The sequence below is a fragment of the Ceratotherium simum genome, chromosome 8 (genome assembly GCF_057802395.1).
Source record: "Ceratotherium simum simum isolate JZ-2026a chromosome 8, ASM5780239v1, whole genome shotgun sequence".
Taxonomy (NCBI): Eukaryota; Metazoa; Chordata; class Mammalia; order Perissodactyla; family Rhinocerotidae; genus Ceratotherium; species Ceratotherium simum.
The window spans coordinates 61,527,287-61,552,644 of NC_141907.1; the positions used below are offsets into that span (position 1 = coordinate 61,527,287).

The 25,358-nt window shown below is 42.6% G+C and overlaps 1 protein-coding gene across 1 annotated transcript; it reads right to left on the bottom strand.

Moving 5' to 3' along the window:
* Positions 1-1,216: 1,216 nt before the first annotated feature.
* On the bottom strand, positions 1,217-24,244 carry NAAA (N-acylethanolamine acid amidase). The gene is made up of 11 exons (XM_087434439.1): positions 24,009-24,244; positions 23,194-23,358; positions 20,346-20,472; positions 16,712-16,802; positions 13,090-13,166; positions 8,075-8,247; positions 7,861-7,923; positions 7,030-7,096; positions 6,635-6,663; positions 2,512-2,629; positions 1,217-1,893 (listed from the first exon to the last, which is right to left on the bottom strand). The coding sequence occupies exons 1-10, from the start codon at positions 24,212-24,214 to the stop codon at positions 2,554-2,556; spliced, it is 1,074 nt and encodes a 357-aa protein (XP_087290565.1). The 5' UTR covers positions 24,215-24,244; the 3' UTR covers positions 1,217-1,893; positions 2,512-2,553.
* Between the last annotated feature and the right edge of the window lie 1,114 nt (positions 24,245-25,358).

The following is a 25,358-nucleotide window of genomic DNA, read 5'->3' on the forward strand; positions in this document are numbered from 1 at the left end:
TCTATTGAAGAAATATTTCTGATTTAGAGGAAAAAATTCAAAGGAATTACCTGGAATACATCATTGAGAGAGAAATCCACTCCTCTCACTTTTTGTCCCGCAAATGCCAGAGGGGCTAAGAAAAATAAAGGATAGAAGATGAAACACACACAGTTGGAGTTCAGGAAAAAAGACACAAGAGAATATAAGAGAGCCATTCTTAGAAAGATGATAACTGAGCATTTTCCAAAATTGAATAAAAGACATAAATTTGAAATTTAGAGAGCACAACAAATCCCAAGCAGACTAAATAAAAAGAAATCTACATCTAGACACATCGTAGTGAAACCACATGGCATGAAGGATAAAGATCTTAAAAGCAACCAGAAATTTAGATAAGTAATCTTATCACTTTCTTGCTGAAAAGCCTTCAATGGCTTCACTTCACTTGGTTAAAATTATGGTATTCCCCAAATTTCCATCCAAAGATCATGGTATATTCTTAAGAAAACAAGAATAGAACATGACTAACGAGTAGAAATTTCTAGCCTCAATCACAGTGTAATGTGTCTGGCAAGAGTAAATTACTCTTGATATTTGATTTTAAAAAGGGCATTAGGGGGCCAGCCTGGTGGCATAGTGGTTAAGTACACGCACTCTGCTTTGGTGGCCCAGGGTTCGTGAGTTCAGATCCCAGGCGCAGACCTACAGACCACTCATCAAGCCATGCTGTGGTGGCGTCCCACAGACAAAATAGAGGAAAGATTGGCACAAGTGTTAGCTCAGGGCCAATCTTCCTTACAAAAAAAAAAAACGAATCAAGCCAAAAAAAAAGGTATTGATGATTGAAATTTAACAATGTTGACCAACACTATCCAAGAAGAAACACAATATTCTGGGCCCCTAGGGAAGTGTGCGACATGGCGGGGCAAAGATAATCTATACCTGGCTAACATTTCCCTCTAGAAATTCCATTTTCCTTCATTTTGCTGGCACACTAAACAAGAACATCCAATCAACTCCATTGTTTATGCTTTTAACCTCTTCCGAGTTCATCCTCAAAGAAATTTCTTTCATGTACATGTGAAAAAAAATCAAATTCTACAAAGTAGCTGTGCATGCCTTTGAATCCTGACACTTCAATAACGTAACATCTTCGAGAGCTGCTTCCTCAGGACAGCTGTTAGAACCAGGCGACTTCAAGGGTAAGAATGTAGGGGGCACACAACGCTAAATGTCTTGGAAAAATTTTTTATTCTCCTTGCCAACATCTCTTTAAACATTTTACTAAGTAATGATAAGTGACAATCAGAAATAACTTGGTTCCATATTGCTTTCAAAAAGTGGTAAGAAAGTAGCTATTTAGAAAAAGGAGGGCTCATCGATTTTTTTAAAAAAACATTAGAAACATTATGAAAAATGAGAATCTCATCACATGGAAATAGACGATCAAAGGTCAGACTAACAAACATTCAAACAGGTTCTATTTGAACTAGGTTTCTCCACTTCTTTTAGAAGACTTTTTTCTCAGACTCTTCCAGAAGCACTTCAATGATGAACCACAAGGTCTGGCCAGCTCACTTCTTCATAAGCTGAGGTAGACAACAGAGCTATATGTGATGGTGAGAAGCTGAGAAAGCCTGAGGATATGGCCCGACCTCCGAGACCAATTATCTTCCAGTTGTTCATGCCGGGATAGACGAAGCTTAGAGAAGGTCAAGGCAAACCTTGAAGCGAAGCAAATGCAAGACGCCTACTACCCACGTTACCCAAACAAGCTCCCAAGTGATCCTCTGGCCCCCACTCCACAAGGCTGACGAGTTTCATGAGGAAGGAGTCTATATCGTTCACAAAATAATTTTACTTTATTTTTTAAAGTGCAGCTCTTCAAGAATTTCATTTTTAAAAAATCATCTGTAAAGGGAAGAAAATAAATAAATGCACTTAATTCAAACACATGTTTAACATCCCCACAATAAGTGAATGATCAAAACATCACGTTTACAAACGCCGGAAGGTCCTTGCAATAGGGAAAGGTGTCCTTTCGGTAGGCAGCTGCCTAGAAGGTTCGATTTTAGGGACAGCAAAGGGACTTCTGCTTTTTCCTCATGTCTGTGCCCTCACCTATGGGCTCACTGATGCCTAAAATAAATTCTCTAAGTGTCCTTTGCCTTCAGAATCTGTCTTATGCTGCAAAGGTGCCGGGCCTGCCTCACTATTACTCTGAGGACACGTAAGTCCTATTACATATTTACCCCGCTGTGTAAGTGAAGCGATAACACTTTGCCCTGAGAAGAGGTTTTAATAAAGGGCAAAGGGCACTGGGCACCAGAAGATTAGCTTTCATACAAACAATTCAAAATAAATACCTAATAGTGACATCAATCTGACACAAATGACAATCATATGTCAGACGCCTGTCAGAAAATATTCTGTATGTATAAACGTTAAGGAGGATACCATCTTCTATGAGGAATACCAGCACACACTCACCTACCCTGCCCCCCTGAAAAACAATAAACTTTAGCAAACCTTTCATAGCACAGATGAATTCACTCTTCTGCTTACTGACTTTTAACCCAGGTTTCGGATCCTAGTCATGTACTTGTCTGGGTTGGCAGCACTCATTACCGTAGTATAAATTGTGTAGCTGAAAATAATGAGAGCAATTTTTATATACACATCATTTTCCCTAATATTCCAAAGAGAAAAAAAAAAATACCAAGCCCTTCCCTAACACTCTGGACCTAGGACAAGAATGCAAATAGAGGCCCATATACGTCACAATATTTAAAATTTATAATTCCAGCGACCGTGCAAAGTGTTCTTTCCTCCTATTTTGACAACACTGTGGAAGGCCAGGTTCAAATTTAAAATTCTCAGACTCCCCGGACTTCCACGCTGTGGCAGTGAGGGAGAGCCGGCCTTGGCCCTCACCGCTTGCTCTGCCCTACCCCACAAGTGACACGTATGCGGTCACCTCAGCCTTCACAACTAGACTGCATGCACGATCCAGCAAACAGCCAGCCCTTGGCCTCCCACGAGGCACAGGATATCCACAATGGCTGCACACTGCCATCAGGAGAATACCACTCAGGGAAGTGGACCACACAGGCCCTGGAAATGGGCTTGGCGCTGCTCAGGCTGAGAATTCCAGGGTTCTGGGTGCTTGGGTCAGACTCGGCGGCCAAATGTCCCTGACCCAGTGGATTCCTTACATGAAGAGAGGGTCAGAGGAAGGCCAGAGTGGGGCCTCTAAAGCTCAGGGATCAAGACAGGGGCCCACTTGTCCAGATCTAAGGATGAAAAGTACAACGTGATTTACTCAACATTCTGCATAGCAAGAGACCTGCACGACAGCAGCACAAGTGTACACATGCATGCACACACACACTAGGGCCCCTGCCCCTCACCTCCTTCATCTACCCCTTGTCCTGGACACCAGCTGGGACGCATGCTCAAAGCATCTGGAGCTGGGTTGTTCAGGAACAGGCACAATTAGAGGCACTGGTGCCCCACAGCAGAATCGTACACCCAGCTGAAAACAGCACTATGAGTCCCTGCAGAGCTTGTCCAAGGGTAACAGAAGTTCCCTGAACAGGATGTTGGTTGCTTATTTACTTTAGTCATAATCCTATTCTCCATCACTGTTTTAATATTTTCTCTGCTTATAGCCACAGCAGGGGATGGAATGCTATTGCAGGTGAGTGTAGTTTTGTAGCACAGCACAAGGGGGCAGCATAGAGCTAATTGCTTCTGTTCAGACTTATTTCTATTAACCTCGGATGATGTGAACAGCCTTGGTTGACAAGAATCATTACACGTAAGGGGCCTGAGAGTTAAGGATCTGTGTTAATTCTGGCTCAGTGGTTTTTATTTAAATGCAGTTCCTCTTGGGTTTTCAGTTATACAATAGAGAAAAATGCTACTCAGTAAATTGAGTTTCCAATTTCTAATGATTCTATTTCAACAAAACATTTCAGATGCCATTTAAACATTCATAGCCTTTAACTCGGTAACCTTACTTCTGTGAATTCAGCCAAGGGGAAAAAAATTCAAAAGAAGGAGCGGAAATGTACAAATATGTTTATTTCAGAGTTTTAATAGTTTTAACAAAGTTTTAACTAGGGAATGCTTAACTCAATTATACTACATTCAGTTAGCTATACATCGGCTATTTAAAATTATAAGGGCTGAGGCCAGCCCAGTGGCGTAGTGGTTAACTTCACGTGCTCTGCTTTGGTGGCCTGGGGTTCGCAGTTCAGATCCCTGGCACAGACCTACACACCGATCATCAAGCCATGCTGTGGCAGCGTCCCACATATAAAGTAGAGGAAGATGGGCACGGATGTTAGCCCAGGGCCAATCTTCCTCAGAAAAGAGGAGGATTGGCAACAGATGTTAGCTCAGGACTAATCTTCCTCACAAAAAAATAACATAAAATAAAATTATAAGGGTTGTTCACAGCATGAAAAATGCTTTATTAAAATAAATATAACAAATATTTTATTATAACACTAATTTTTAAAAGATATATTCCTCATTTATATAATTATTTTAAAAACTATAAGAACACAAAAAATATTCATTTTTAAAATGAATATAGGGCCGGCTCCGTGGCTTAGCGGTTAAGTGCGCGCGCTCTGATGCTGGCGGCCCGGGTTCGGCTCCCGGGCGCGCCCCGAGGCACCACTTCTCCGTCCAACGCGAGGCCGAGTCCCACGTACAGCAACTAGAAGGATGTGAACCTATGACATACAACTATCTACTGGGGCTTTGGGGGGAAAAAAAATGAATGAATAAATAAAATCTTTTAAAATGAATATTAAAAGGGCAAAATTGTGTCCTACTGGAATGGGCACAGTCAGGGGTACATTGGAGTGGCTCCTTCAGGCTGGTGAGAACCAACTGTTAAATATGCAGGAAGTTTCTGAGCCAATTGTAAACTTGCAATAGGCCAGGTAGGGGAAGTATTTACACCATGGAAGTCAATAAATGCTACAGATCAGCGGAGTCTTGTTTTTCACTCCCTCCATCCCCAAAGAGGTAGTTTTCTAGCATACCACTGGGAATCATTTGTTACCCAAATAGCTCCTTTGTTAGAGGGGTAAAATACTGACTAATTTGTTTTTCTGTTTTGGGCTGTTAGAATATTGTTTATGGAATAAATTTTTTAGCAATAATCTTTTTTTTTGCTGAGGAAGATTTGCCCTAAGCTAACATCTCTTGCCAATCTTCCTCTTTTTGCTTGAGGAAGATTGGCCCTGAGCTAACATCTGTGCCCATCTTCCTCTATTTTGTATGTGGGTCGCTATCACAGCATGGCTGCCAATGAGTGCTATAGGTCCATGCCTGGGAACCGAACCCGGCTGCCGAAGCGGAGTGGGCCAAACTTAACCACTAGGCCATGGCGGCCAGCCCCCAGCAATAATCTTTTTCTCAGGCCATACTTAAAGAAAAAAATTTCAAAGAGATATTTTGAAGATATATTCCTATTTCAGTGCAAAGTGAAAAGAATAATAATAGTTTTGAAAATGTCATTATACCTAAGGAATTTTAAAGCACCCACATACAAAAGTTATTCTAGAGGCCATCAGGAAAACTATTTGTATTTGTGTAAAAGAGGATCATTTCAAAGAAAAAAAAATCAATTCGGTATTTGAAACTAAAAATCACTTTACAGGTTTTATCTGTATTCGGTTATTTCCTGAAGAATACCATTTTGACATTCTTGCCTTGGAGAAAGCAGAAGTGGATGATGAGAAAATAAGAAATGCTGGGTTTGGGAACTTATTGAAGTAAAAGAAGGAGATAAAACTCTGTGTTGACTTGCAGTGGCTTCCTTTTTCATTTTAGTAAATTAAGCCCTACCTCACTAAGCAAAAGAAGGAGTCTGCGCTCCTAATGAGCTGGTCCTAGGTGTGGATAAGGTAATTAGGCAACCCCTTGAGGGGGCCAATGAAGAGTTGGCCTCTTCCGCTTTGCTGTGATGGTGACAGTGGGCCTTCAGAGTTACCTGTACAAGTTCAGTGGTGGCTGCCTCTCAAGTTTAACTAAGAGCTTCCTGTGGCAGCGGTAGCCATGGCCCAGGGCTTCACCTCATAAGAGCATGTGGGTAAAATCCCAGGCTGTAGACTCAAGAAGCCATTGCCCAGAGGATGCTACTATCAAGAGTACAGGCTAAAAGAGGAACATTAACTCAGATACTGAATAATCTGTGAATGAGTATAGGGGTAGCAGAAACTCCCCAGGAAGATAAAGGAAAGCCAAAGCTGTCTACAGTTTAGTTCTAACAGAGTGAAATTAAGGAGTTCACAACCAGTGAAGGTAGTCCCCAGCCACCAGACTGATTTAGGATGAACACGTCACTGCCTCCTCCTTCTGGATCACTCTATCCTCCTTACCTTTGTTTTTCTTCATGGACTTCTCACCTGTCACAGGATGTATTTGATTATCTGCCCTTCCTTGCCTCTGCCCCCCCTCTCTGCCAGTAGAATGCTAGTCGCCTGAAAGCAGAGACATTGTTTTGTTCTCTGCTATATCCACAGCACCTAGAAAGTGCTCCGCAGGAAACCTCAGATTCCTGCTGAGCCAGAGTACGTGAGTCCACTGTTCTCGGTGACGCATGAACAGATGTGTTTAACACATCACTTACTTGTTATAAACCGGAAACACTGACAAAACCTGCACAGGAAAAAATCATATTACAAAGAGTATTAAAAGGTAGAAGAAATACATGTAGAATATCTGCAGAAAGAAAATAACCACTTAACACTCTAGTGTATCTTCGGGTGACAGAGTTACAGACTTCTGAATCCTTTCTCCTTTTAAACAATGAACGTATATTACAACTGTGCCTTTTATTTAACATGCAGAAAAACTTAGGTGAAGATGAATACTTTAACCTATACAGAAACAAGTTCAGAAAACTTACTCTTACATTTTCATCTACCACATTTGCTTAATTTCAGAGGAGAATTTTTTTTTAATCACTATTAACAAAGACACCAAACATCCTGGGTAAAAGCTGGACATCGTGACACAAGTTACCTGGAAGAGTGTCTCCAGACTGAGGTTTGCCTGGCCCGTGGCATTAAGGGCTTTGATGGCAGGTGTTCTGTAAGGACAACGGTCAAGGTCACTTCAGGAAACCTCGAACCCCACCAGCGCTCATTTTGGGAGGCACAATGCAAGGCCTAGCCTCATTATCTCCTTTCCTCAAAACAGCCTCTGGCCCCCAAGCGTGTTTCCTGCCTAGTCCCAGACCACCACAGTGGAATTACTTCAACAGCCGGGCCCACTGGCCCATCTGCTCAAGGAAGCCAGGACTGTGAAATGTATTGCTGTGGAATTGAATAGTTGCCACCAAACATGTAGGGCAGTAAAGCCAAGAGGAAATATATAACAACCTGCTCTTTGGGGACACACTGACTTATAATTATAGAATTTTCAAAGTTAGAAGGGACAGTGAAAGCCCTCAACTCGTTTATTCATTTATTTAAGTATGGGAAATGTTTTCCTTCCAAAAAAGTCTGACATAGAAAATCATGAACCTTGCTCTAGCCTTTCCTTTTACAGATGCATGAACAGAGGCCCAAGTGACTCATTAGCAGAGCTGGTGGTGGAATCTAGGGCTCCTGACCCAGAGGCCAGGGCCAACCTTACCCTCCCAACACTCAACCAACCACCAAAGAGGCTCCTCCCAGTGCTTTCCTCCACACACTACACTCTCCCAACCCAGCCAAGGCACTGGCAAGGGGGCCAAGGTATATCTTCTGGGAGGGGATGCACCTGTGGTCCTCTCCAGTTCCTGTAATAGGAACGGCACATTCTCCTGACCACAAGAAAACACTGCAAACCAGAAAGCGTACAGAGGCCTACCTTCGGTCATCGCCCTCAGGCGCTGGTTTCCAGTGGTCATAATTTGTCTCAACACGGAACCACCTAAAACAGAACACATCACCTTGTCTTACCCAACATCATTTGGGACACAGCTAAAGAAGAAATGTATAAAAATAAAAAAATACTTCTAGTTTCACCAATAAAAAAAAATGATTATTGATACAAAATAACCAGAGACTTTAATCCTACTCACGCTCCATTTAAAGGATCTAGAGGCCAAATGTCCACTGGGCCACCTCTGTTCCTTGTGATGACCACTCCTTCCTGGGGGGACGTGCCACCAACAATGTAATAAACATCAGCAATAAGGGGAGTCTTGGCCAATTTGTAAACAGCTGCTTCAAAGTTTTCCGATTCACTCAGGGTCTGAACAGAAAGACAAATCTGCCTTAGCATCATTATACCCGGCAGTTCTCCACACCAACTGATGGACAAATGGTCCAAAGCACATTCTCCTGATATATTAAGCCACGGCTATAATTTTGAACTGCTCTGACTTATCCTCTTGTCATCAGGGCTCCTGAGAAGGAAGAAACCTCAGTGGGGAGCCAACAGCAGCATGAGATTTCTCACAAAAGGAAAGAACTGTTGACAAGTTCTAGGTCCGGCTCACCAGACTGGGCTGCGTGCTTTCTAGGCAAGTCACCCTCAGAAAGGACTCTCCGCGTTTCTTCATTCATTTGTTCTTTCAACAAGTATTTCTTGAATACCTACTATGTGCTAGGCACTGTGTTGGTGTGGAGACAAAGCAGGGAGTATGACTGACCTCGTCCTTGTTCTCCCCAAATTCCAAGGACGATAGGAAAGTCAACAGGCAAGGGTGATACAGTGTAATGAGTGTGAACATAGGAGAAGGAGATGCTGTGGAAGTCATAGCAGGGGACCCATCCTCACCCAGGGCATTGAGGAGGCATCTGAAGGAGGTATTGCATGAGCTAAGGCCAAAGAGACAAAGAAGTTAGACTGGTAAAGTGGTGGTTTTGGGGTTGGGAGTGGGGGTAGGGAAGAGTTCTAGCTTGATGGAATAGTTTGGCAAAGGCTTGGAGATGAAAGTGAGCAGGTGCATTAGAGCAGTGAGCTTCACTGGCGTTCAGATACCCCTGGGGTTCATGAAGACTTCCAGAGGTCTGTGGCGTGGACAGCTAAGGGGATCAGTTTCCAAATCTTCAGCTTCCATCTGTGCTCCTTCCTCAAGCTGATCTGTTCAAGAACATCCTGGGGTAGAGAGCCTGCCCTTCCCATTCACTCTTCCACCACTTTTTGAAAGAGGTACATTTTCTGCTCACCCATCCTGAATACTGCGCCAGGACACATTGTCAAGGATAGGGGTGGGCATAAGGTCAAACAAAAGAAAAACTCAAAATATCAGTGTCTGCAAAGGCACCATCATTCAGCACCATAAACCATCAACCAACGGCAGGGCTTTGTGGACTCTTCCCTGCCTTACATGTATTGCTATTAGGTATTTAGACTTGAATTGGTTTGTTCTAAACTCAGCAAAATTATAAAGTGAGGCAATACGAGTGATGGAATGTTTTTTTGATTATGTTGCCTATACCATGCCCCAACTACTATCAAAGACTTCATTGCCAAAGACAACCCATCAACTGGGAGAAAATATTTGCAAATCATATATCCAACAAGGGGCTAATCTCCAAAATATATAAAGAACTCATACAACTCAACAATAAAAAACAAACAACCCGATCAAAAAATGGGCAGAGGATATGAACAGACATTTCTCCAAAGAAGATATACAGATGGCCAACAGGCACGTGAAAAGATGTTCAACATCACTAATCATTAGAGAAATGCAAATCAAAACTATAATGAGATATCACCTAACACCTGTTAGAACAGCTATAATTACCAAGACAACAAATAACAAATGTTGGAGAGGATGTGGAGAAAAGGGAACCCTCATACACTGCTAGTGGGAATGCAAACTGGTGCAGCCTCTATGGAAAACAGAATGGAGATTTCTCAAAAAATTAAAAATAGAAATACCATACAACACAGTGCTGGGTATTTATCCAAAGAACTTGAAATCAACAATTCAAAGAGACTTATGTACCCCTGTGTTCATTGCAGCATTATTCACAATAGCCAAGACGTGGAAGCAACCCAAGTGCCCATCAACAGAGGAATGGATAAAGAAGATGTGGCATATATATATATACAATGGAATACTACTCAGCCATAAAAAAAGACAAAATCATCCCATTTGCAACAACATGGATGGACCTTGAGGGTTTATGTTAAGCGAAATAAGCCAGGCAGAGAAAGACAAACACCACATGATTTCACTCATATGTGGAAGATAAACACATGGACAAAGAGAACAGATTAGTGGTTACCAGAGGGGAAGGGGGTTGGGGGGTGGGCATAATGGGCAAAGGGGCACATATATATGGTGACTGACAAATAATAATGTATACCTGAATTCTCACAATGTTATAAACTATTATGACCCCAATAAAATAATAATAAAAAAAGAATTCATTGCCTCTAACAGAGTTCTACGAGAATGAAGCAAAAAAACATCAGTAAGGAATACTGAAGGCAGTGGTGACTTATTTCACTCAGGTGGCAAAGTCAGGGTGAGACAGGTACCTTAACTGTCTGGGTGAGATGTGTACCTTATCTGTCTATCTCAGGAAATAAGGAAATGGGCAGTAACTGCTAATGGTACAGAGTTTCTTTTTACAGGAATGAAAATGTTCTAAAATTGCTTGTAGTGATGGTTGCACAATTCTGTGAATATACTAAAAAACAGTGAATTGTACACTTTAAATAGATAAATTGTATGGCATGTAAATTATATGGCATTATATCTCAGTTAAATATACTTCTACCTTATGACCCAGCAATTTCACTCCTAAGTACTTACCCAACTGATATGTTTACAAAAAGTCTTGTCCAAGAATTTCTATAGCAGCCTTATTCATAATAGCCCCAAACTAGAAATCAACAGGAAAATAAATTGTGGCATATTCACACACTTGATTCTTCTTCAGTAATAAAAAGGAAAGAGCTAGTGATACAAACAACATGGATAAATTTAAAAAATATTATGCTAAGTGAAAGAAAAAGAGTCCGTACTCTATGATTTCTTTTATATGAATTCTAGAACTGGTAAAATTTGTCTGTGGTGATATAAGTCAAAGATTGATTTCCTGGGGGCAGGTGGGGTGTCAGAGGAGGTTGGGAATTGACTGGAAAGGAGCACTAGGGAAATTTCCAGGGACTTGGAAATGTCGTGAATCTTGTTTTGTTGGTGGTTACATGGATGGATAGAGTGTGCACAACTGTCAAAACACATTGAACCAAACCCTTAAGATCTGTCCATTTCACTGTATGTAAATTATATCTAAAAAGTTAAAAAATCATTTTGGTGTTTAGGCTCCAGTGGATAGATTTAAATTATAGTTTTATTTTTAAACGGCAATGTTTAAAATACACTGGACTTTTTGCAGCTTTTTAATCTTATGATGAAAAATTTTAGAAGTCATCTTAAAAATGTGTGAAGGACGCATAGTTTGTCAACATCTTTAGGGAGTACTCAAGTAAAATGTTTAAGAGAATTGCAGATCAGAGGGCTAGATCTTTTACAGCAGGGTGAGGAAGGACCAAAAGGGCCAAAGCCAGCAGGGCCAGATCTTTGCATCAGAGCTGTGCTCCTGAAAACGAGCTTACTGTAGTCAAATTACAATTTATGTGTGGCCTCGAACCCAGCTGTCTAATAGGTCATGTAAAGCAGAGGTTCCTTTTCTTTTGATTCATGTAAGGCTACCTTCTAATGCCTTTGTTTTGCTAATTTAGATATTTGCAAATGGAGATTCTAAAAGGAGGGTACATCTATATTTGTAGCAAAGCATAAGGTTATCTCTTACCTCAGTCAGCTGTTGTGGAAAACTCTAGCCTACGACAAAGAGTCTCTCCTTGACCAAACTCTAGCCAGGCTCCTCTGAGCCCTCTTCTCGCCTAGCCCTCAACCTCGACCTATAAAGACTTGAACAAACGATAACACAGTTTCTAAGAGCTCAAGGCCACATTCCTAGGACGACTCCAGCCCCTCTTAGAACGCCTGCCTGAGAAAACTCAAAGCGCTTGTTCCAGGCAATACCCGAAGATAGGGTCCCCATCTCCCAGTCTCCACAGGAGGGCAGGAGGCTAACTTCCATAAGAGCCGATTAGCAATCTCAGATAGGTTTCACATGGACAACCCCTCCTTTCTGCTTTTTGTAATTTTTCACTTCTCTGACTCTACTGAGCCCCTGCTCACCTCTGCCCCCCTTCTCTCATTCTTCCTTTAAAACACCCAGTCACCTCTGTACAAATTGAAGTTGAGTTCAGTTCATGTTGGACACTTTTCCCTATTGCAATAGTACACTACTGATTAAAATCTGTCCTTACCACTTTCTTTCTTTATTTTATTTTATTTTTTTGGTGAGGAAGATTAGCCCTGAGCTAACATCTGTTGCCAATCCTCCTCTTTTTGCTAAGGAAGATTGGCCCTGGGCTAACATCTATGCCCATCTTCCTCTACTTTATATGTGGGACGCCTGCCACAGCATGGCCTGATAAGCAGTGCATAGGTCCATGCCCGGGATCTGAACCTGCGAACCCAGGACCGCTGAAGCAGAGTGCACGACATCAACCACTACACCACCGGGCTGGCCCCTCTTTCTTTATTTGTATTGAGGTTTCATTGACACATAACATTATATTAGTTTCAGGTGTACAACATAATGATTCTATATTTGTACATATTGCAAAATGATCACAAGTCTAATTTACATCTGTCACCATAAAGTTACCAAAAAAAATTTTTCTTGTGGTGAGAATTTTTAAGATCTATTCTCTTAGCAACTTTAAATATGCAGTATGGTATTATTAACTATAGTCACCATGCTGTACACTATATCTCCATGACATTTATTTTATAACTGGAAATTTATAATTTTTTATATTTATAATTATAATTATAATTTACAACTACTACTTTAACTAGTGTCCAGTTTTTTTTATCTTTGATGCTTATTATCAAAAAGGTTCACATGTCTTTTGCAAACCTTTAGATGCTTATTCTTTTCAGGAGCTTCTTATATCAAAAACAACATTGTTAAATGACACAGAGCATCCCAACAGGAACACAGTGTAGAAGATGAAGTTGGGGTGAGGTAGCTCAACAGTAAATATACTCACAGAGCGGATGAGCCAGCTGATTGGGGAGTGTCTCTGAAAAAGGGCAGCAATCACATTCTCCCACCACCAGCCTTTATCTGCCGAGTTGAGGAAGGAACAATAAGTATATACACCAACTGCTGCCCAAGTGCCACTTGTTAAAATGCCTTAAAGCTTATTTCTTCCCATAGTACAAGCTGATGGGGGAGAAAGGTTGGTGGATGATGAGTGATTTTACTAGCATTCAGTTTTCAAAAATTAAGCCCAAATTTCGTGGCAACCATAAAAACATTTATATATATATATATATATATATTTGAAAGCAGAATCTTTTGTTCCTGGAAACAATGATAATTATGATAAAGGAAATCATTATATTAATTACCCCAGGCAAAATAAAATTACGTAGCTGTTAAGAGAAGTGGCCCAGTAAGTATTAGGAACTCTGTCGAGAGCTCATATCTTTCAGAACTTTACGTTTAATTTGGGCTTACATTTTCTTAGAAATACAAATTTACAGTAAGTCCCCCAAATTACTTTTTAACATCTTTAAAAATCTCTGTAGGGAATTTCCAAAGAAAATTTTCATTCAATAAGCATTGAGCATCTACTATGTACCATATCCCGATTTGGTCCAGACCCTTGGAATTAAACAGTGAACAGAAGAAACTAGGGTACCATTAAATAAACAAGATTTTGATAATTATAACAAAGAAAATAAAACAGAATAATGTTTTATTGTGAGTGATGTGAGTGATGAGGGACACTCCTTTTGAGAGGAGCGTAAGGACAGCCTCTCTGAGTTGTGGACATTGAGCTACGACGGGCAGAGCATTCCAGACAGAAGGCATGCGTGTCAGGGCCCTGTGGCAGGAACAAGCTTGGCAGGTGTCAGGAGAAGAAAGAAGGGGAGGTGAAGTGCAGATAGAGTGAGGGAGAAGGACAGAGGCATAAGATATGAGGTGCAGGAGGTGATCGTGTTGAGTTTTGAGGTCAGAGTCAGGACTCTGGATTTGTTATAAGTGAAACAGAAAGTCACTGTAGGTTTTAAACAGGGGAACAACTTCATCATGCTAGCTGCTGCGTAGAAAAAAAAATTAGAGGAGAGTGGGAACAGGAGCAGGGAGACCAGACGGACAGCTGCTGCGGCAGTAGAGGTGTGACGGCAGCTAGCTCAGCAGTGGCGGTAGAGAGAACAGAGAGGTAGAGTCTAGTTTTGGTGATAGAGCTGACAAATCTTAGGGAACGAGGGGTCAAAGAATTCTCCTGGTACCAGGAGTGCCATTTCCTGAGACATGGAAACCCAGGGGAGGGACAGATATGGGTGAAGGCAGAGTGAGGGCAAGAAAAGGGGAAAAGAAAAAAGCAAGAGGCCTGCTTAAGCAGGTGAAGTTTGAGATACCCAGTAGACATCAAAGTGGAGATGCTGAGAAGGTGGTTGGGTATTCCAGTCTCGGGGGAGGTCAGGCCTGGAGACGTGACAATAACAACACATGCTTCTATGGCCCTCACTCTGTGCCAGACACCGCCCTGAGTGCTTTACATACATAAACTCATTTCATCCTCACAGCAGTCACTATCGTCCCTGCTTTCCACACAAGGAAACTGAACCACAGAAAGGTTAAGCACCTTGGTCATGGCCACCCAGCTAGCAAGTGACAGCACCAAGATATAAACCCAGGCAGGCTGGGTCTGAGATCTTAACTACCAGGTGGTCTGCTAAGCCTCACATACTCTGTGCTATTTGGTAGTCCTCCTCAGATCCTTATCCTTTCCCAGGAGGGTTAGAGGCACTGTTGGCACTCTCCATTATGTCCAGAAACTTAACTGAATATCTTAATTATCTATATTAAACAAGAGATGTTACCTTATTGTTCAGGCGTTTTTTTTTGTTGTTGTTTTCTCGTTTTTGTTTTTTGTGAGGAAGATCGGCCCTGAGCTAACATCTGCCAATCCTCTTCTTTTTGCTGAGGAAGACTGGCCCTGGGCTAACATCCATGCCCATCCTCCTCCACTCTATATGAGATGCCACCACAGCATGGCTTGCCAAGTGGTGCGTCGGTGCACGCCCAGGATCTGAACCGGCGAACCCCGGGCCGCCACAGCGGAGCACACGCACTTAACTGCTTGCGCCATGGGGCTGGCCCCTGTTCAGGCATTTTAACTCAATCACAGTACACTAAAATATAACTAGTTTTCATTAAAATAAGGTTAAAAAAGTTTAAAAGTGTTTAAAAAGTAGTTTGACAATATTTAATTAAATGTTTATGTTACAGAATAACTCAGTTATTTTTAAACTGCTCATACCTTCTATTAATCAGTTAGTTAAACAATTTGAGTCACAAAACGATGGAAACAAAGCCCATTTTTTAAATAAATATACACATGCTTACAGACATTCGCTGTAAAATCTTAGTAACCGTCATGCCATGGTTTGGGTACCACTGGTTGAGAACCAATCTTACTCAGCTGACATTTGAGAAAATGTTGAAGAAATACATTAGGATAAAGAACTGACTACTATGGACTATGATATACACTCAACCAGCCTCTTCCTGGGAAAGCCTTATGTAAACAGGTAAAAATAAACCTAAGCAAAGGAAACAATAACAATGTGAAGACAACCAGGGGATCACCAGATGACCAACACTGAACTCCTTGTGTATGCCTTTCTCCTCACTCAGCTGCAAGTTCCTGAAGACAGAGATAAAAGTTGGCTTCTCTCTGGGCTTCCCACATATTGTGGAACTGAACGACATCCCCTGAGATGGGGGAATGGCAGTGGGTTGTACAACAAACATAGCAATTGCGCCAGGACCCAGGAGATCAGTTTGAGAACCACCTCTCCCACCTACTAACTGTCATTTCATCTCATAGCCTTATTTTCCTCCTCTGCATAATGAATGGGGTTAACAATATCAGCCCTGCCTATCTAACACGACTGTTGTGAGGGTCTAATGAAAAAACTTAAGAGAAAGTGCACCATAAACTGTAAAGTGCTTTACAGATGTTGCCTGTATAATGCTATCATATATCCTCCAGATTACTGCAATAGATTCCTAACAGTCTTCTGCTTCCATCTAAACCCAACACAATCCAATCTCTACAAAGCAGCCAAAGTTATAGTTAAAACATCTAAATCGGATCTGTTCACTCTCTGGCCTAAAATCCTCCTAAGGCTTCCGTTATGTTTAAAATCCAAACTCCACATCATGACCCTCCCCACAGCCTTAGCCTTCCTCTCCACCTCTACTGTTACTCCCCCTCTCACTCCATGCTGTAACCACACTAGTGTCTTTTATTTCTGGAATCCACCAGGAATGGTCTTCCCCCAGGTTCTGCAGACCTGGCTCCTGGATCACGTGAGTCAGGCCTTCCCTGACCCTCTGCCTGTGGCAACCACCTGACTCCCTCCTTCATTATCACATGTTCCTGTTCTACTTTCTTGGTAGCACTTAAGTCTACCTGAAACCATCCTCATTGCTTACATGCTCACTGCCCATCTCCCCGACTAGAATGGAAGTGCCTGCCATGTAGTATGGTAGGTGTTCGTCTACATGTTATATTGGGTGAATGAATGAAGTACTTGAGTAAGACTGAACAGGAGTACGGCTAAAAATGCTCAGGAGTTTGTTACGATTACCTCGTTCATCGCCAGAAACTGTAAACTTGTGTGGACTCTGACCAGTCCATAATCCCACATAGCCAATAAAAGTGGTTCCTGTAAATGCAATCTGAAATCAAGAGATGAAGTATCATTTTATCATTCCAAGGAAATACAAATTAAAATCACCTGTTTTATCCCACAATTTCATGGATTTTGTTTCTTACAGGCTCATAATATGAATAAAATATAACAGAATAAAAACTCTGAAATAGCCTTCTAGAAGGCTTAACCTTGGGGTCCATGGATAGAATTCAGTGGATCTGTGAGCTTGAATGGGAAAAAAGGTCCACCTTTATTTTCACTAACCTCTAACTGAAATTTCACTCCGTCTGTAAGGAATGCAGGCAACAAATCATGCCGTCACGGCCGTGCCTGCGACTCTGTCACCAGCAGAAGTCATTATATATTTTCACACACATAATGGTGGTTGCAGATATCTTGAAATACTGTTCATACTTATCACTAAAATCATGGTAGTTACTAGACCCACTGCTAAATTTTACTATTCAATGTGTTAAGAAAAAGTATAATATTGAAATGGCTGTATTTCAACATAACTGGTTTTCTTTGTAATCCCACTCATTTTACTTTATGTATTTATAAAATATTATCCTGAGAAGGGATCAATAGGCTTCACCAAAGGGGTCCATGCACCTTAAAGAAGGTTAAGAAGCCCCATCCTAGAAGCAGCAAATGGGCTCCGATTTAAAAACTTGTGTTGACTTATTATAAGAGATAAATATCATGCATCTTATAAGCTTTGTGAAGTAAATGGAAACAAGTGAGACTGTTTATCAATAATAATCACATTTTAAATTTAAATGTTTAAAAAGTGATTTAGAATACACCCTTCATTTAATCCTCACAATTATCCCATGAGTTATAGGAATTGCTCCCACTTTAAAGTAATGAGCGCTAATGATGGCAAGACATCATTAATATTACCCTGAGGAGAAAAATCAAACTCTATCAGTTATTTCAGATGCCAGATTTCATTTTTTAAAGAGGTACTTAGAAGAGTGCCTGGCTCATACTGTTTAATAAAGGTTAACTAATATATATATATATTTGTGTGTGTGTGAGGAAGATTAGCCCTGAGCTAACATCTGTTGCCAATCCTCCTCTTCTTTGCTGAGGAAGATTGGTCCTGGACTAACATCCATGCCCATCTTCCTCTACTTTTTATATGTGGGACGCTGCCACAGCATGGCTTGATAAGCAGCGTGTAGGTCCGCACCTGGGATCCAAACTTGTGAACACCAGGCCGCCGAAGCAGAGCACGTGAACTTAACTACTATGCCACCTGGCTGGCCCCAACTAATATTTTTATATTTGAGAAATGAATAGGCCTAAGTTAATATTTTTTGTTAGAAAACTGAATCTTGTCAGTAATATTTTTCATTTAATCATTTATTTCTACCTCATCTGGTTGTAAATTACAAAGTGGCTAAATTAGAAGGGGAAAAATGCAGTGGCTTTAGTTTTATAAATGACCTTTTCCCTTAGAGTCACCAAGGGGCTTCCATGAACTCTCCCCGTTTCTATTTATGGTAGTAAAATGGAAATAAGTCTATCTCACTACTAAAGCCCATACAAAATGTAATTATATGAAAAAAAAAGGTAATCATATGGTTACTTCATTTGCATGATACACTGACCCTGGTGTTAATGTCACTCTTGAAGAGCCGAGCCAATTAAAGTCATGAAAATTAAAATCACATCGTAGTTTCTAAGATATTTTATAATATATAATTATAATTAGAAGATATAATTTGTAAGACATTGTATCATGCAGCTCCGAAAAACTGTCTCTATTTTTAAATGTCTGTGCTTTCCAATTCTCTCTGGCAGGTCAGTTAACATAAACCCTTAGCTGTGGCAAGAGACTCTAATTTACAGTCTAAGGCCGAGTTTTGGGGAAGAAAGCTAACGACAGGCTGAAGGCCTGGTTTTGGTCCTACCTCTGCCACATCTCCCTCATCTGATTTGGGGCAAGTTAGTCTCTCTCAGGCCTGGCCCCCTCATCTGGAAAATAAGGATGAAAATGTTGACTTGGGCCTGCCTCACAGGGCTGCTGTGAGGATCAAATGAGGTCCTGGATATGAAAATACTTTTAAAATTATGAACACTGGACAAGAATAAGAGATTAATTGTTGTGTGGATAACCTGTTCATAATTTAGCAAAACAATTTACTGGCCATGAGCCCTCAGCAGAAAGACAATACCCAAGTGTAAACTGTTAAATTTGGTAATAATAACCTGAGCATTGAGAGTAAAATCACGCCAATAGGCTACTTCTCATGGGAGCTCCAGGAGAAACAAAACAACTGAAGCAACACTGTTAGTGTGAGTCCTAGAGAGAACAGTTGAAATAGTTTACTTTCATTGCATTTAATCCCTTGTCTATTTATAAGAATTCTGCTCACTGACGAATAACGGAGAAAAGCATAAAGTAGTAAATGAAAAGAATTATTGTCCCATCAGTCAGTAATAATTGCAAACATTTTAGCAGATTTCCATTCAGAATTTATTTTGCATGTATATTCTGTCACTGTTACCACTTAAAACCACTTTTGAAGTAAATCTTCAGCTATAAATCAAATTTTAATAGTCGTGAAGTAAAGAAATGAAATTGGGAAAGGAGAAGCTTTCACTTTAAACATTTCTGTACTGTTTAAATTTTTTATGAGAAGTTTTTGTTTTGTAAAAGCAGATGACCAAATGAGTATTTAGTACATGATTTTTTAGTATTTGTGACTCAACCCCTAAATGCAAAGAACAAATGAAATAAAGTCCTTGTTCTTAAACAATGTCCCCCAAAGCCAAAATGTGGCTTTTGCATGCTTTATTCACGGCAATAGCATGGTTTGTGTACTCAGTGAACATTGATTAATGCTGTCTCTCTAGGCATTTAAAGAAATGTGACAACAGTGCATATTAGATTACACTTTTTAAGGGACTATGTTGAAAATAAAATGATCTAAGTATAATGTTTTTAAATATCATACATACAAGAGTGGTGTGGGTTAAACTTTAGAGTGAAGGACCATTTATTATTTGGCCACTATTTAAGGAGCATCTACCACATGCTTTCCATAGATTACTTCATTTAACCTTTATAAGCATCTCCATAAAGTAATTATTAACCTCTCTGAGCTGTAGTCTACAAAATGGGTTTAAGTAATTTCCCATGTTCTCAAAGGAAGTAAGTGACAGAAGCAGGATTCAAACCCAGGACCACCAGATGCCAAAGTTGGGTGTTGCTAGCCATTACACTGTGCTGCCCCTCCCTATTCCTAGCCCGAACATGGGAAAGCAGAGGAAAGAGGTGACTCAGCAGAATAAGTTGACAATTGATCATACCCCCATGGAGATTTCCCTAAGGAAAATTGATTGACCTCTTCAAGTAGATGCTCACTAACAATAAATGACCCTTCTTTCTATAAGCATAATTGATTTAAACCTCTCTTGTGGTTTTGTTTTTCCAGGAGTTTGATGTTTTTTGTATTTTAAACTGATAACACACTTAAGCAGCAGGCCATCGAAATGATTGCTAATTTGGGTTACCAAGTCTCTCTGATTTCTGAATCTTATACTCTATGGACGATACCTGCCCATTCTTTAAGAACTGCACATCCACGGTCAAATTGCGTAAGAAAGTTCCAAAAGCATAATCCAGATTCCGGCCATGGTAAATGTGGCCTTTGGAGTCTTGAGCCACAATACTGGTGCAGAATCTGAGAAAAAGGAGAAGTCCAACATGAATGAATGAGAAAAATAAGAAAAAGGAAAATGAGTTTTTCATTTTAAAAATAAGTCCTTAAAGTAAAACAGTTTTCTTCCTTATAATGGATACATATGCGATAATTCTTGTACAAGAATACGGACTCACAATTCAAGATGAAAAGCACAACTGGACACAACTCACCAGTGTTCATTCAGCGTTACTTGACCTTTGCCCTCAGCTCACATGGCATTGAAAACATATTAAACGAGAATTTCATCCTAATCTAAATCTGAAAGTGACCTGTTCTGAGCTCAGGTAGGCCTCTGAACTTTGCTCAATCCTCCGCGTGGCAGTGTGTAGTCTATTTAACACACCGTTCACAGCTAGCTCAAGCTCCCCTCTCTCTTCTCTGAATTTCTCAGAGCAAGAACAATGGCACTAAATCATTCTGTTCTACAAATGTTTTATATCATCTCCTTGGGAAAATGGTCAACTCTTTAGGGGCTTGGCACTTTTCCCGTCCCCCTTAGAGCTCCCGGCACAGAGCTAATAAGAGAAAAGGATCCTTTAAGAACTCCCAGCCAGGGCCGGCCCTGTGGCTTGGTGGTTAAGTGCGTGCACTGTGATGCTGGTGGCCCGGGTTCGGATCCCGGGTGCACATCGAGGCACCACTTCTCTGTTCATCCTGAGGCCGACTCCCACGTGCAGCAACTAGAAGGATGTGCAGCTACGACACACAACTATCCACTGGGGCTTTGGGGGGAAAAAATAAAATAAATAAAATCTTTAAAAAAAAAAAAAAAAAGAACTCCCAGCCAGACTGAAGTATTTTGAGGAAAAGAAGAGGTTTGTTAACATATCTAAATGTCCATTTTCTCTGAGATTATGTAATGTTATGTGGAAAAATATTTACACATAGCATGTCCAATTCTCAGGAGGGAAGATATGTATACTCACACAAACAAAACTGAGAGGAAATGCCCTGAATGACTGATGGTCATTTCTGAATAACAGGATTGTGGTTAATTTCCTTTATAGTTTTCTGTATATACTAATTTTCTATAATGATTACATATTACTTTTAAAATTAGGAGAAAACAAATGTTACCTAATTTTTTTTGCTTAAAAAAGGAAGCTTGGTCGGGTTTTAATTTTTTCCAAGGTTTCTGATCTTAACTTCAAAGAGTTCATGTCCAGGAAGGGACTGATAAAACATTGGAACTGGCTAAAGCGAAGCTTGGAGAAGCTCAAAGATGATTTTTCAAAATTGGCAAGACAACAATACTTGCATGCCATGCCCAAATGTTTTAGCATTTGGTGAGGTAGCCCACAGCCCAGGGACAAATGGGGAGCCAGGCTCCGCTTTGGGAGAGGCTCTGCAGGGCAGTGGGGGGAGACGCGCTTCTAGCAGCAGCTCTGACCACTCACCATGCCCCTGACTTTCAGCAAGTTGTCCCTTTTGAGGCTTGGGACACACACATCACAAGAGGTAACACCATCTCCAGTGCCTGGCGCCCAGGAGGCTCAATAAACGGTAGCTAGTCTTACTCTGATTCAAAAAGCCTTATATCAGAAATGAAAACAGAACATTTCCTTTGTTAATGCTGGTGGAGTCTGATGGTGCTTTTTGTTGTCAGGCAATTCAATATATACCTTAATATGGAATCCACAAGTCAGAATGTTTTTACTAAAACTTTTGCTTCATCTGCTTGAATACAGTGACTCCAACAAAAGAATGTGAAAGTACAAAATGATAATTGATTTTTTTCATTGAGAAAGGCACATAGAACAGGAAGAAGATGGGGGTAGGAAATGAGGAATGGCAAAATTAACTTAGTTCAACTGAAAAGCACTTTAATTTAACAAGCTTGTGTCTTAGCTGTGTCTTAAAACATTTCCCTAAAGAGGAAGGCAGTCCCAGTGCCTCTTAACCTGCTTGGCCTAGGATGTTCTGGGGGCAGTAAAGTTTGATTATCCCTAAAACACTTTTTTTTTAAATCATCTTTTGGCAGCCAGAAGCTATAAGTGGCTACAAGATGTTACTAGATGAGGCTGGCCTGGTGGCAAAACAGTAAGTCCTGAAGGCAGAAACCAAGTCAAACCTCACTTAATTCCCGGACCCCTGCCCTTTGCCTGAAATCAACCACACGCTCCATATTGCTTTCACTTCTCTGCCATTTTATCCTGCCCACTCTGCGTACCAAATCCTAGCTGGCCTTATTAGCCAGAACAGTGTTCCCTGTGACCCCAGCCCTGGAGGCAACAGACTCAGAAAGAGGAGTCAAGATCACTAGCCATGACAAACATGGATAAATGCAGGCGGACAAACAAGTGCTGGGACGACCCCCTGCATTATGAGGCTGGAGGGTCCCTGGGTTAACTTAAGAGGGTCCAGATGCGAGGGGGGTTAGATTTAAAAAACTTCCTGGAAAAGTACACGTGGAGCAGAGTTTCCAAAGTGGGATGCTACCTGGATTGGTGGAGGGAGAAAAGGGAGCTTCAGGTAGAGGAGAAGTTCAGTGTTGTGGTCAGAGAAGTTGCTTTCCTTCTCGAAGCCCATGATCAGCTGCTCAGATTTACCCAGAGAAGCAAAGAGGAAGCGCTGGAGGTTTCCGGGCTGCCCAGACACCACCCTGGTTGTATCAAAGTGAAAACATTCTCCTGCCCACTCAGGTGTGGCAGGAGTTCCCGGGCAGTCTCACGTTAATCCGGGCCAGCGTGGGGCACTCACGCGGTGGACTCGTAGGCCAGGTTGATGAGGAGGCCGTCGGCCAGGCTGAGGTTCAGGACGTCGCACAAGCCACGGATCTCACCAGTGAAGGGCTGCGGCAGGAAGCCCTCCAGCTCCTCGACCGCCTTTTGGATCACCGCGTGGACCCACTTGGGGATCCTATGCCTAGAAACGAAGAACCACGAGGGTGTTTGACCTGCTCAGACGTCGGAGGGGTGCGAGTGTGTGTTTGTCTGGGGGTGGGGGTGGGGGTGGGGTGGTACCTAAGACTCTCACCCTGAGGAGTGAATGCCAGCTGCCTCCCTTCCCCAGAGAGCTGACAGCCCAAGCGCCGCATCACCGAATCCGCGGCGTCCAGGAGGGAAAAAGAAAACTCGGGGACAGGGAGCGAGCATGGTCCCCAAAAGGGTGGGCGTGGTGGGCCAGCGAGGCCTGCAAGGAGGGCGTGGGCTGCGTCCCCTACTCCGCAGCTGAGCAGCCGGGGCTTAACAACTCGCGGGCCACCCTGACCTGGAATGACTCAAGGACGGGCGTGCCACTGGTGACACCGAACTTGAAAGCCAAACCAGCCGCGGTGGATCATCTCCAACCTGGACGCTGCCCCGAGCAGCTCCAATTCCAGTTCTGGTCCCCGCCGCCCCTGCCCACTCCACAGGCCGGGGAGTGAGAGGGGTGGGGTGGAGGGCGAGGCTGTCGCAGAGGGAGGGCAGGGTTGAGCACTTCGGGCCGCGCGCGTCTGGGCTTTCCCGCACTCGGCCCCCGGTCCCCGCTGGTGTCCCCGCGGATGCCGGCCCGCGCCCGGCGCCCGCGCTCACCCGAGGATGTGCGCCATCGCGGCGCGCAAGAAGTCCGGGTCGAAGTGCCGCAGTACCGGCTGCCAGCGCTGCTCGGGGGCCGCGTCCAGGCTCACGTTGAAGAGCGGCGGGGCTGGGGGCGAGGCGGCGGCCGACACCCCGGCCCCAGCCAGCAGCAGCAGCAGCAGCCGCCGCGCGGGGCGCGCGCCCGGGCCCGCGGCTCGCATAGCTCGGGCTCTGGTGGCCACAATTAGGACCGCTGCGGCCACGGCCGGCGCCCGGAAAAGCGCTGAAGAAGGAGGAGGAGGAGGCGGGGCGGTGCCGGGAGGGCTGGAGGCGGAGCCCGCGCGGCCCGGCCGTAGGGTCGCCCGGGACCCGGAACGGCGAGGCGAGCAGGCGGCCCCGCCGCGCATCCGCGCTTCCTGCCCCGGCGCCCCCGTCCCTCCCTCCCGGGCTCTCCGTCCCGCGGGGGCGCTCAAGGCTGCCGGCCCCCGGCTTCTCACCCAGCCTCCCCGCCCCATCCCACCCACGTGGGCCGACAGTGTCAACTTCGGCCTGGAGGGAGATGAAGAAAATGATTTTCAGTAGCGAAGGGGTAGCAGGAGAGTCTTGCTGTGGTAGGAAGGGATCTCCACCCCCCGCCCCATTTGCTCATATTTAAATTTAAAAAGGTTTATCTGGATTTTATAAAGGAAAAGAGAGCTTTCCCAGTTCAACACTTCCATCTCTTTTCTGTTAAAAAAAAAAAAAAGCTAAAAAGTTAGCTTACATTTGTGTGCCAAGTATTTTTGCCGACTCTATCTCATTTAACCATCAAAACAAGACAAAAGTTAGGTTCTACTAACTCATCCCGGTTTTCGTGATGAGGAACATGAGGCTGGGAGAGGTTAAGTAATTTGCCCGAGGTCACAGCTGGTGAGCCTCTGCGCTGGCCTCCAGCCAACCTGTCAGAATCCAAACTCCGCCTTTGTAATCGTTAACCTGCCTCCTCTTTGAGTTCCCGGTATCTGAAAACTTGCAACAGAAAACTTGTAAGTCTTAGGAAAATCACCTGACTTAGTAAGGCTGGGTGGGACATTAAAGGTTAGCATGTCGTCTGTGGATAAAATAGAATAATAAATGTGTAGAGGACACTGGGAAAGTTCATTTTTTCAGGGTTTTTTTCCCGTCATATATAATACACTATCACTACCTCTGATTTTTACCATTTTTATGACCTCCCTGTCACTGGTCTAAAGTTTCAAGTCTCTGTTCTCGCTTCGTTCTGATCTTTCCATAAAATCTAAGTCAAGAACGAGTCTTAATTTGCTCATTTGCAAAACTTGGGTAACAGCAGTTGCTCGCTTAAGCCGGAGGTGCATTGAATCACCA

What these genes read in the sequence shown, in the direction of transcription:
- NAAA (XM_087434439.1), bottom strand. Translation starts at nt 24,214, where the DNA reads ATGCGAGCCGCGGGCCCGGGCGCGCGCCCCGCGCGGCGGCTGCTGCTG. An exon ending in AGTTCTTAAAGAATGGGCAG is followed by an intron (nt 16,803 to 20,345) that starts GTATCGTCCATA and finishes TCTTGATTTCAG; the next exon opens with ATTGCATTTACAGGAACCAC. An exon ending in TCAGCTGGCTCATCCGCTCT is followed by an intron (nt 8,248 to 13,089) that starts GTGAGTATATTT and finishes CTTTCTGTTCAG; the next exon opens with ACCCTGAGTGAATCGGAAAA.